This window comes from Helianthus annuus, chromosome 9 (genome assembly GCF_002127325.2).
Source record: "Helianthus annuus cultivar XRQ/B chromosome 9, HanXRQr2.0-SUNRISE, whole genome shotgun sequence".
Lineage (NCBI taxonomy): Eukaryota > Viridiplantae > Streptophyta > Magnoliopsida > Asterales > Asteraceae > Helianthus > Helianthus annuus.
Window position 1 is genome coordinate 119,356,501 of NC_035441.2, and position 13,149 is coordinate 119,369,649.

At 32.4% G+C, this 13,149-nt stretch overlaps 2 protein-coding genes and 1 non-coding gene across 13 annotated transcripts; 1 reads left to right on the forward strand and 2 right to left on the reverse strand.

The window, feature by feature from the left end:
• Positions 1 to 51: 51 nt before the first annotated feature.
• TRNAT-UGU lies at positions 52 to 123 on the forward strand. The gene has a single exon. It is a non-coding gene; the product is annotated as a tRNA-Thr (tRNA).
• A 1,054-nt stretch (positions 124 to 1,177) lies between these two features.
• LOC110878373 (glycerol-3-phosphate dehydrogenase [NAD(+)]) lies at positions 1,178 to 4,829 on the reverse strand. The gene is made up of 11 exons (XM_022126667.2): positions 4,533 to 4,829; positions 4,371 to 4,447; positions 4,132 to 4,204; positions 3,193 to 3,410; positions 3,011 to 3,118; positions 2,584 to 2,647; positions 2,181 to 2,218; positions 1,962 to 2,082; positions 1,810 to 1,864; positions 1,686 to 1,734; positions 1,178 to 1,588 (listed from the first exon to the last, which is right to left on the reverse strand). Exons 1-11 carry the CDS (start codon positions 4,660 to 4,662, stop codon positions 1,406 to 1,408), a joined length of 1,116 nt encoding a protein of 371 aa, XP_021982359.1. The 5' UTR covers positions 4,663 to 4,829; the 3' UTR covers positions 1,178 to 1,405.
• A 4,272-nt stretch (positions 4,830 to 9,101) lies between these two features.
• Positions 9,102 to 12,074, reverse strand: LOC110878374. 11 transcript variants are annotated; one of them, XM_022126669.2, is made up of 5 exons: positions 11,686 to 12,074; positions 11,517 to 11,590; positions 10,886 to 10,946; positions 9,989 to 10,057; positions 9,102 to 9,373 (listed from the first exon to the last, which is right to left on the reverse strand). In XM_022126669.2, exons 1-5 carry the CDS (start codon positions 11,745 to 11,747, stop codon positions 9,343 to 9,345), a joined length of 297 nt encoding a protein of 98 aa, XP_021982361.1. In that variant the 5' UTR covers positions 11,748 to 12,074; the 3' UTR covers positions 9,102 to 9,342. The 11 variants fall into 11 exon arrangements, 3 of the variants coding, with proteins under 3 accessions (XP_021982361.1, XP_021982360.1, XP_035833422.1); XR_004867044.1 differs by adding an exon at positions 10,698 to 10,779 and having other exon boundaries at positions 9,161 to 9,556; positions 10,886 to 11,590; positions 11,712 to 11,936; XR_002557886.2 differs by adding an exon at positions 10,698 to 10,779 and having other exon boundaries at positions 9,161 to 9,556; positions 10,886 to 11,590; positions 11,686 to 11,936.
• Between the last annotated feature and the right edge of the window lie 1,075 nt (positions 12,075 to 13,149).

Genomic DNA, 13,149 nt, shown 5'->3' on the forward strand with positions numbered 1-13,149 from the left:
TGTAAGTTCAATATAAGATTTAAAACTATTTAACGTCTTGATATCAAGCAAGCCCCTATAGCTCAGTGGTAGAGCGCCAGTCTTGTAAACTGGAGGTCTGTAGTTCGATCCTGCATGGGGGCAACTTTTTAACATTTTATTTTTTTTTATTGTGAAAAAACCCTAATTAACTTATTTTTTCCAATTAGAGCAAATTTTATCATTGACTTTTAGGGCTGTAAACGAACCAAACGTTCGGCGAACAGTTCGTGAACCGTTCGGCGGAAACGAACACGAACAAGAAATTTTGTTCGTTTAGTTAAATGAACAAACATGAACACAGGTCGCGTTCGTTCGTTTATGTTCGTGAACGTTCGGCAACGTGTTCGTTTGTGTTCGATAGATCATTAGTGTTTTTACTTTTTATATTTATTTAAATACTTCAAAATTCTGACAAATTAAATATTTAATAAGTGTCAGTGTATTATATATTTTGTTCATGAACGATTATTTGTGTTCATGAACATTAGTTTGTGCTCATTTGTGTTCGACAACGTTTGTTTTTGTTCGTTGCCTAATATTAACAAACAAACACAAACGAACACGAACAAGTTCATTTCCTTAACAAACGAACATGAACATAAAATCTCGTTCAATAAGTGTTCGTGAACGGTTCGCGAACACATATATTTTCTAACAAACGAACACGAACAATGTCTTGTTCGTGTTCGCTTGGTTCGTTTACAGCGCTATTGACTTTTACCTTAGATTCCATTTGGGTGTTTCTTAAATCTGATTTCTCAAACTGGGTTTGGTGAATTTGTTGACCCATTACAAGAAATTGTTTTGGGTGATGATGAACTTATTATATATTAGCATGAAGAATGAAGAACCAGATCAAAGAAAGAACCCTAATTTTGTAAATTTTCTTGCTGTATCATTAATCTTGAAAAAGTTCAAGGGGTTTGACTTTTATTAAGGTTTCCTTTTATCAGCTTGCATAAATGGGTATTAGGGTAAAATCTTGTGACAAATTAGATGCTCAAATTCTAGCTTTTCCTGATCATGATTTAATCAGTAATTGTTGTTTGAAAATGCCATCTTGCTTGATGAGCCCCTTCCTTAATATGATTGGTAAAAAAAAAAAAAAAAAAAAAAAAAAAAAAAACAAAAAAAAAACAAAAAAAAAACTTGAACAAAGTTTAAGATGGGTTTCTCATGTATGATTGATTAATGTTGAAACAGGGGAAAGAGCAAAAAAGCTTTCCAGATACAGGTGCATTTTGACAATATATTCCTGTGTAGAAACATTTATCTACCTTTTGATTAACCAAATGCTTTAAAAAAAACCCAAAAACAGCAACTATTCAAAACAACTTCAAGGTTACATTTCCAAATTAGAGTCTGTGGATGATAGTCATGTAAGTCATGGAAATGAAGTCGGCCCACCCGTCATAGGATACTTAGGGGCGTGCTCGCTGTACTCAACTATAGCAGTTGGTGGAAGACGACCAGTGCAAATCTCATGAACCGTTGTGAACAACGGAAACATCTCTAACCAACCTTTGTGTTTCAGAACCTCGTATACCTCTTTGGCTGTTGAAACGCCCTTCAAAATCAAGGTGTATATGCATTTTCAGCGGTTTTAGTAAGCAATAGTTCAATGGTATTCGCAGGCGTTATTCAAATAATCGAATTCAAATTACCTGTAACTTTTGTCCCTGCAACATCTCAGCTTCAAGATCATCAAAAGACCTGCAAATCGTAACAAATAACTAAATACCATACAAACCGTTCATGGAGTATAACGTTATGGTCCAAAAGCCGAACCTTTTGCCACCGTTCTTAGCAAAAGCCTCTGCACATCTCCTGTTTCGTCCTCCCACTGCCATAACAAAATCAAACCATATTAATGCTATAAAAACCATACGAAAAAGAAAAGAAAAGAAAAGAAAACAAAGAGAAAGAATGTTCATCATTACGGCAAGTTGTTATAAGATCAGCAACGCCACAGCTTTCGAAAAATGTACTATCTTTAACCGAAGAGAATAAGAGCTTTGATAAGCCTTTCATCTCTCTCAATCCAATTCTCATTATTGCAGCCTGAAATAATTGAATAAACAAGAAAATAATCAAGATGATAATTAACTTTATTTATCAATGTTTTTTTTTCAAGATTTTTAAAAGTTTTTTGCATTTACCTTTGTATTATTTCCCATGTCTAATCCATCCACAAACCCTGTCCATAACAAGTTAAAAAAAAACCCGTAAATTGTGATCAATATAGCTGACTGACTAATAAATTAAAAAAAAAAGAGTTAATTACTGTTTTCGTCCTTGTGGTTTGTCAAAAATCACTATTTTAGTCCATTAGTTTAAAAATTGCGATTTCAGTCCCTGTGGTTTTATTTTTGTAACAATTTCAGTCCATCTCGTAACCATTTCAGTCCCTGTACTAACAGAATAAATGGATTGAAATGGTTACGAAAGTGAAACCACAGGGACTGAAATCGCAATTTTTAAACTAATGGACTGGAATAGTGATTTTTGATAAACCACAGGGACGAAAACAGTAATTAACTCAAAAAAAAAAAAAAACCGAACCTGCTGCTATGGCAACCACATTTTTCAAAGTCCCGCATAATTCAACTCCCTCCACATCTTGACACTATATTTGAACGAATACGAGAGATGTCTTTACAGTAATTCAATATATAAAAACCACAAAATCAGGCAAACGGGCGTTGAATGTGCGTTTGAAACTTGAAAGTAATTATCTGACTATTGTGACTTCATGTATTCTTTAATACTAGTTGCAACAAAACTGATTATCAAATGATAAGAGCAAAATTACTTATATACCCTTACTACCATTTACTTTATCAACAAATGTGCAAATAATCAGAATTTGTTAAACATTCAACATCATCAATATGACCTTTTACTATAGCCAATTATCTAATCTTATTACTTTATAATATAATCCAAACAAGCTTTAAATAACTCGTAACGATTAATCAATTGTACTTACAGCTGAGACCGCGAAGTAAGGAGTGCTGAATAACTGCACCCACTTCTCTGCAATATCTCGGTTACCTCTATATCCTACCGTCGCTTCGCTAAATTTCTCAACTGCAATCTGCTTATACATCATTAGGTGTTTACCGATTTGAAACTAGATCATCACTTTTAAATAATTTAATCAAACATCACCTCGTTAGCGATGTTAGCACCCATAAGAACACAACAATTAACACCTAATTGTTGCGAAATTAGGGTGGAGATCATACAAGGACCTTCTTTCTTGACCTCCATTCCTTTGATCAAAGATATTGCTTGAGCATCGCTCCGAATCTTTCCAACTAACCTCTTGCAAATACCTTCCATAAATTGATGTGGGGTTACAAACACCAACATGTTTGCATCCCGAACTGCAATATTAACCGAATAAATTACACACACGTATATAAAGAACCCTAATTTTTAATAAAATAATCTTTATCAAATATTTTGTTCCCTTGAATTCCAAGATATCTAAACACAATTGTTAATGACAATTTATTTGCATATGCACTATAATAATCCAACAAAATCATCCTTTTTAAGGCTGAGAAAAGAATGTATAAATTATATACGTGTATATAAAAAAAAAACCATAATTTTTAATAAAATAATCTTTATCAAACATTTTGTTCCCCTGAATTTCAAGAAATCTAAACACCATTGTTAAGGAATATTATTTGCATATGCATTAATATATAATCTTTATCAAACATTTTGTTACCCTGAATTTCAAGAAATCTAAACACCATTGTTAAGGAATATTCTTTGCATATGCACTAATATATAATCTTTACCAAACATTTTGTTACCCTGAATTTCAAGAAATCTAAACACCATTGTTAAGGAATATTATTTGCATATGCACCAATATATAAACTTTATCGAATATTTTGTTCCCCTGAATTTCAAGAAATCTAAACACAATTGTTAAATACAAATTATTTGCATATGCACTAAAATAATCCAAAAAAAAACATCTTTTTAGGCTGAGAAAAGAATGTGTATGCTATGCACGTGACCATAATAATAATATTATAATTTCAAGATTCATATTTTTGGCAGAAAGTTGTTAACAAATGATAATGATACCGGCATTTTCAAGATCTGGGTCAGCAACAACATTATGCCCAAGCTTAATCCCCGGTAAATATTTCACATTTTCCTGTTAATCAACAAAAAAAAATCAAAACTTTCAGACAAATATGTAATCAAAAATCTTAAAAACATTCTTGAAAAAAAAAATCAAAACTTTCAGACAAAAAATACAATCTTGAAAATAATCTTGGAAATAAATAATCTTGAAAATTGGGGAAAACAAAAACAATTACATTGGTTCGATTGATGGCATCTGTGAGTTTTTCACCACCAGGCAACATTTCTTCAAACACCCACATCTTGACTTCATCTAAAGATTCAATCAAGATCAAACATAATTTTTCACGAAGCCATTAGAAAAAGAAGAAATGCAAATGAATCCAATATGAACAAACCATGAAAAGATGAGAGCTTTAAGGTGTTGGAGGCAATGAGTTTGGAAGCAACACTGCCCCAATTGCCACTTCCGACGATGGTGACCTTGAATTTTGGTGGGTGTTCATCATTGTTGTTAACAGGGGCCATGAGGGAATGTAGAGAGAGAGAGAGAGAGAGAGAGAAAGGGTGGATTGGATTGGAATGAATGGGAAATTGGAGATATAATAACGAAGAAGAAGGTGGAAATTGGGCGGAGAAGACAGACACGTAATCGTCGGCAGTTTCGATGTTACTAAACTCAAGTTAAAAAAGGAGGGCGATGTCCTCTATACCAAACAATATGGAACATTTCAGGGTTTTTTTTTTTTTTTTTTTTTTTTTAATATGATAAAATGATAAAATGGGTCAACGAACCTTGTGGTAAATTGATAGCCAGATCACCTTTCAAGGAGGTTATGGGTTCGAGTCGTTTAAAGTAAAATTGTTTTGAGTTGAGTTAGTGGTTTTATTACAGTGGATTTTTGGCGGTGAATTTCCTTTAAAATGATAATGGGTTGGGTCACTGGTGTGGTTTATATTTGCAGACGTGAATGACCTTTTGTCATTAGGTTTACTTAAGTGATTAGAGTTTTATTGATCGGTAAAAAAAATGATAAAATGGTAAATGCACAAAAAAGAGTTTTGAGTTTTTGTTGTGTTTAGATGTTTTCAGATTTAGGTTTATGAAATAAACTTTTTTTTTTTTTGTATTTACTTTGCCATTTATGGTTAAAACTAGAATTTCTAGAATTCTTTGATTGGCTTTTACTTTTTCCTCAAGGGTATCCTTTCTTTCCATTTAGCTTTAAATTTTCTCACAATTCGTGTAATAAGAAATCTTTTAACACGCTCAAACAAAATCCCATTTTGTTTTTTAAGTAATTAGAGTTGTTTTCTGCTATGCACCGAGAATTTTGTACATGTAATATTTGTAATCTGCAGTCTGACTTCTTAAGGTATGGGCGGAAATTGTTTACAATACAAAAAGATATTTTATTTGAATACAACTATTGTTACACCCCGCTTTCTAATGGGCCCGGATGTAAGGTTTGAGCGTGACAATTGTATACCAGTTTCACAGCGCAATGTCAATAGGGAGTTATGTAATATTAAAGTACGAGTATTTAAAGGCTCCGAAATTATATTAAAACTTTAGGAATCAAATATTCGATATAAGGTATCCCAAAGGCATGATCAAAATAAAATAGATTTTGAGATATCATAGGCCTTGGACATTGGAGTCACAAATTACAAAGTTATTGTCTAGGTTCGTCACTTGTAATTCAATATTTAAAAATATGTCAGCTTTTACTGGTAAATACAATTAACTGACTCATTTTTTAAAAGAATTATTTTTCATTGGGACAAGTATCCTTATTACTAGATTTACATGCTTGTCACGTTCGAGAACTAGGATGGAAGCCAGTATTAGATCAATATACACACCATATTTAGTGACTGACAGGTGTATGCCTACACCCCGCACTTTTGGCAATTACAATAAATGAATCTAAGAACAAGGATACGGTACTATCAACCGCCAATCGTTTATGTTAATCAAACAATACGGATTAAATCGGGTTATTGCATTATGAACACATTTAGCCCGTTACAATACCCGAACCAAGGGGTTAAATATTATATCCCAAGTTTTGATAAAAGTAGTTAAAAGGTATTTACCCGTACTAGCGTAGAACACAACGTATTCAATTCATAGTACAACCGGACTCAAAGTTTATTGTTTACAGTGCGATTACGATTACTGTAGGACTCTATAGTCCAGAGTGAATGGAACTAGTATCCAAGAGAATTGTTTACGGGTCTTTATAAGTCATTTAAACTTGACCGGTTAACGTGGATTTAGCACGGTTCCGCTAGATTAAGCGTTGACTAGATAGAATGTTGGTTATAACTATACGAGTGAGGAGTCTCGTGTATTATGGTTGGTTAGCCTTACATTCTGATTTGAAAGTGTTTTGAAAAGGTTTTGACCCATTACGACTTGTTTATATGGTTTACGCCATTTTAATGAGTCATTTTCAGCCCCTCAACTTCATATTTTGCCCTTGTTGGCAGTTCTAAGCCCTCAACTTTAACCAAGTTAAGTGTTGGAATGATTTCTAGACACGTGTCACTTGGAAATTTGTCGAGAATAATCGGATTGTTACAACTACGTTTCCAAGAGCATTCATATTGTAATACTGAGAAAAAAGTTAATCATAATGATGTAGTTAGAAATTTTAAAACAGAAAAATAAAATTAAATTAAATTAAATGATATATGCAATATTATTAAAAAGTTAATGGGTTAAAAATGTATATTATTTATATATAATATGAATAGGTGAAACTAAAAAGTTGAAAAGTTATTCAAAAATTTAGATGAGTTCAAGATTTATATGATTTATAATATAAAGGGTGAAGCTTAAACTTAAAAATGACAAATTATGGAAAAGTTACTATTCATGAGTTATAAATTGTTATTTATAACTAGATTTTGTTGATTGATTTCAGGATCCAATTTTAGTACTCTATCTCTTCAATTTCTCAATAGCCCGAAAGGTGGATCAAACTGTTCTATTTTGCTTGTAAAGTTGTTGTACACTGTGTTTTTTTTGCTGTGCACTATTCGTTTGCGATCCCTATGATGGGAATCTTGATCAACTTAGATATGAGCATTCAACCGAAAAACATGGGCAAGGTTTTTTGAAAAGGAGGAAAATATAGTGGTGATAGTGATGATTATGAGGCGATGAAAAAATAAAAAAATTTGTAGTTACCATGTGACCCAATAAAACGAAGGCACTATTCATCAACTCTCGCAAATCATATAGATAATAATAATATAATTTAAGATATGCTTTGAGCCTTTGACTAATTGTATTAACTTTCTTATATGAGCTTTTGTAATTTTATTATTTTCCACAAGTTTAACGAATAACAAAAATAAGAACAATAGTTTGTCTTCCGATTTTTCATGTTGATTGATTATGACTAGTTGACATGTGGATACGATATTGATTTGTGGTTCTAAATGCAGTTCTGAGTTCATTTTGATGTATATCTTTTACGATAGAACAATGTCTCACACGATATTCTACAAGGTATCCACACATAATATAAGTCAAATTTGAATAGGTTTTCCTTTCTAGACCCCTTCACTAACTCTTTTTTTTTACTAGTTTCTTCTATTTTTCTACCTCTTTTTTAACTAGTTCTTCTATTTTTTAGATGGGTCTTTCTTCTCAACGACCGGTGATTAGGGTGGTGTCGATGGGACTGGGGCTAGAGAAGAGAGGAATTAAGGTTTTTTTTAATACATCAATTGGAATGGGAACGGGAAGGGTTAGGGAAACTAGAAAGATAAGTGATAAGATCAGGTTTTCAAATCATATGATCCCACTAAATTATATTTTTATTATATTAAAATTGTTAACATGTATTAACAGGTACTAAATAGGTAAACAAATATTTTACTTGTGTAGACACGAAAATTAACAGGTATTTTCGTGTCTACCTGTTTAGTACCTGTTACCTGTTAAGACCATACACAGTACCTATTAACTTCGTGTAAACTTGTGTCGTGTATTCATATACGTGTCTAAAATTGCTAGCCCTATGTTTCAGCTCCAAATGTACAATTGATAGAAGCGGTATTCTTAAAAAACATCCCTGTTTTCCTCCATTGTTTCATATGGGCTCCTTTTAGTAACTTGCTTATTATTATTATTATTTTTGCTTTGCTTCACATTAGGCTTTGGAAACGTAACCCAATTGGTAAGATTGTTAAATTATTTATCATACTAGCCTAAGATCTCGCGAGTTTCGCGGGTGGCTTAACACAAACATATAATATCTACCGGCGTTGAAGCCCATGTAGATCATCATTTTTTTCTAGGACCTTCCAAACTTAGGCTTCACGTCGTCTAAAGGTTAAAACAGGTCCCAAACAGACAATATACGACCCTAATTAATGCACTTTATATTAATCAAACTATGTCACAAACTTGTTTTATAATTGTTTTGAATTGAAAGTTGTAGTCATTAGGATTGCGAAGAAACTTATTTTATAATTGTTTTGAATTGAACGTTGTAGTCATTAGGATTGCGAGTAGGGTCAGAAACGTTGGGCAAGAACCGAAGGCGGAAACTTGCCTCACTGAATGGCCCACGACACAAAAATAAACTTTTATTTATTATAACGGATTATTAGAACTTTATTGATGTTGATCAAAATTCCCAAACAATAATAAATTTTCAACCCAAATTCTGACCATTAGGAACTTTTAAAATAAAGCCTCTTTTACTCCCTATTCCATTGTTGCAACTTAAATTATGTCTCGAAAGACTACCAAACAAAGCTTGAAGTTGTATTTCATTTGTTCAATCATGGGAGGTCATCTTAATATCAACATTACTATTTCTGTGCAGGCTATCCATTCTGTTCCCATACTATTTATGTAATCAAACGAATTGTGCACTCAATAACAAAAAAAAAATTTACTTACGTGGTTAAAAACATAAGAAATGACACTAACACATCTAAAATAGCATACTAACATTTCAATTAATTACTGGATTCAACTTTAATTGGCTACCATCATACATAAATGCAATAAAGTTTTACCATTTAACTAACACTAAAAGTAACTATTAACATATACTTACAAACAGATTAAAAATACAATTAGTAATGAGAACTTAATTACCTCGACTCAGTTTAAATCTGTAATCCACGCTATCGAGCAAAGGAAATAGGTGACTGGGCATTACACATATCTGGTGGGTTTTATGTGAAGTAGTGGGAAGTCAAACCAAACCTAAGTAGGTAAAGTTTAAACTTTTAGTTTATTGTTACAGGAGTAGGGGCCTCCAAACCAGCATATAAAACCCCCAATACAGCAAATCAAGCCTCCAGATTAGCAAATTAATCCCCAAATTGGTCAAAGAACACAATGTTCGAAAGTGAATTGTCATCGGTAATGGTTGCGTTAACGCAGTACCTACGGGTAAGAAAAGTTGGTGTTGGACTCAAATTATACTAAATAACAACCAAAGATCTCAATTTCAAGCAACTTACCCCAATCCTATTACAATAATTTTTGGGTTTTAATTTCAAGAAAATTACCCCAATCCAATTAGGACTCACAAAAACAAACAAATTACTATTTATATACATTAATCACATTGATCCGAATTTGTTATAAGTTGATGGTCAAACCTTTCATAGTTTCATAATCCAAACTCCAAATTGAAAACACCAACTGACATATACTCATAATTCTACTTACTAACCGGAATTTATGTTCAGGTGAACCACTATATTGTCTCATTCATTTTTTTCTGGCTAACGGTCGGAATGCTTGCGTAGGTCAAACTTGTTCGTAAGTAAACATTAAAAAATGTAAATTTGGAAAATAAAAACTCAAATGTACCTGGCTGAATGTTTAAGGAGATCTAGAATTGTCTTGACTGAATGTTCTTGATCGTCTCTCACTCGCACGCTTACATGCAAATAAATATTGGTCACGTCATATAATTGTTTGTATAACTACAATATAACAAAGAAAAAAAAAACTACAATATAAGATCCTTTGCCCGGGAAGACAATATTCTAATCCTTTCTGCTCTTAAACCTTTTACAATAGTATAAAGGGATGATATATAAGGATTTTATTTCTTTTCATCAACTTCACATGTATTTTACTTCTTCAGCCAATAACACGCCTAATGAGATATTCTGTTTATACCAAAATAGGCTTAATGGCAACTATGCCCTTAAACAAAAATACTCTTGTTTCCCGTCTATAAGAAAACATGAGGGTTTTTTTTTTTTTTTTTTTTTTTTTTGTCATTTAACAATATTTCAGCATGTTTTTAGTAAGAAACTAAATTGCATTACAATTGTACTTGTGACTATACCAAGTGTTCGAATCTTGTTTCAGGCTACTCATTTAGTAAAGACATGTGACTAATAATTTAAGTTGAAAGCCGATTGAACTTAATTTCTATAACGAACTCTTAAATCAACGTTTATTTATTAGGATGAAGTTGATCCCAAATCACTATATAACCTGTCGGCCCAAATTAAAGAGCACGTGTGTGGATTGTGAATAAAGTCAAGAGGTGAGAACACACACATACTTTTATCTATCTCTTATTCAACCATACACCACCTCCAGCCACCACAACAATAGCTGGGAAAAGACCACCATAAACGGCGGATCTGAGAATCATTCCAAAATCACGTGTGTGAATCATTGCAGTCATAAATAATAAAAAGAAATATGTATTTTTATACCCTCGAGTAAAAGAAATGTCTAATATCTTACCATTGTATGCGTTTTTTCTGATCCAGTTTGACCATAGGCGGTGCATAGCATTCCCAGAAACCTCAGTTGCCGAAAGAGAAATATTGTTAGTTAGCAAATTGAAAAAAAAAAACAGAACATCTTTACATCTAGAACGATATAAATAAACAGAATACTGTAAGTTAACAAATTGAAACAAAAAAAAAAAAACATAGCAACACCAATTCCAATTAGAACGATATAAACAACACACGGTAAAAAGGATTATTTACATCTAACCCTATGTAAATATGTAATCAACTTGTTATAAACTTAAAAAAGTAGCAGAACATCTTTGGTAAGATATCAACATCTATGATAAACACCACAATAGTGTATGCAAAAGAGCAGATCTGAAGTAAATTGAATCCTTATGATCGCAAAATTTAGGACTCTTAGAAAATTAATCAGATTTTGGGATTTTGGAAAACCTTAACATAGAAAAGAATTATGAAAAACGAATGATTCAGGTAAGTCGATTTTTTTTATACCCTAAATGATGAACATACATAAATCAAAATCATGCAAAATCTCAAACACGACCAGTTACTTTAGAAGAAAAACAGAGATAGACATCAGTAATCACAATTCGAGAGGATCGATAAGAACATACCTTGTAGTTGGTGCATGCGACTGGGATTTAGGGCAATCGAATACATTAGAATAGGTTCCACAACAAATTTTAATCTTGGTGAAGTACATTAAAAGAAAATTTCAATGTTGAATCAAGTAGTTAATCAAAGACTAATCGCTAAAAGGGAGGATCGACTTGAATAACACACCTGCAACAATGGAAGGAAGAACATACCGATCGAAGAGAAATCGTTCCAGCCGATGAATACATCAAAGACTAATCGCTAAAAGGGAAATCGACTTATATTTAGGGTTCTTGATTTGCAAAATAAGATACAAAGGAAAGGTTGTATTCATTATGGAAACTTTGAATTTGATTGTAAGTTGTGAGAGGAAAATGAGCGCTTGATTGAAGAAGAGAGGAAAAATGGCTGTGATTAGCTCTAGATTAAGATGTATATTGCCGCTCAAATCAATATTGACAGGAGTATTAAATTGCCAGGTGGCAATTAGTGGATTAAAATTATGCCAAGTGCCACCAAAATGTATTGTTTTAATATACATAATAGATAGAGAGCATTAGTTACGAAAAGTTAATCAACAATGCTTTCGAAAATGCTAAAAAAGCATCACCATCATTTTAGAATGTATATTCTATACAATAGTTTTGTCATCCTTTCTGATGAATGATATTTTAGTTATCATTCAACGGAGATATATAATTGTAAAATTTGTGAATCAACCAACTTATGAGTGGAATCAGCGGCGAAGCTTGACCCGAATGACAGGGGGGGGGGGTCGAAAACGTATATACTCAAAAATTTCTATAGAACTCGGGGTTGAAAACGTATATACCAAAAAATTTCTATACGAAAACTACATATATAATACTACTGAGCGAAAAATTCGGGGGGTCGGACGCCCCCTCTCGCCCCTTCTATACTTCGCCCCTGAGTGGAATATCAATTATGCTAGTTGTTACGGCTCTTACATGTATGTGTATATCTTGTATGTACTCATATATGTAGATACCATGTATGTGCGCAGGCATATATATAGATACATATATGTATGTGTTACCAGGATCATATAAAAAGACTTACAATAACAGAAAATCAATTAATGATATAAACGAAATCATTCTACGCTATATACACATCTTGGGAGGTCGCTTTAGAGATATTTTTTAACTTCTTGTACCAACTCCATTCAGATCCGATCCTTTTGATGTTCTTGTGTCTTGTAAAAATTGAAAAAAAAATTATGAATAAAATATATTTGCAAGGCCGTCTCAATATTTTTGGAGGCTCAAAGTGAATAATAAAATTGGAGTCCTTTTATAGAAAAACAATTTTTAGATTCTATGATTCCTTTATCATCTTTGTATATGCATATCCACATATCTCAAAGCCTACGCCAACAATCGTAAAACCTAAATTACCAACGTATAAATTATTGTTATTTTTTATATTTGAAGGGACTAGAGAATTGAAAGCCCACCGGCCTAAAGCCTTTGCTTTATTTCACTCTCTTGTGGTGTTATGTGCTATTTGAAGCATAAAAATCATTTTCATTTTCTACCGCTTAACTATATATTATAGCCAATTTATATACACTTTGATATTATACATATACACACACGTATATAACATTTGTAGGTTTTGCTTTTTTTA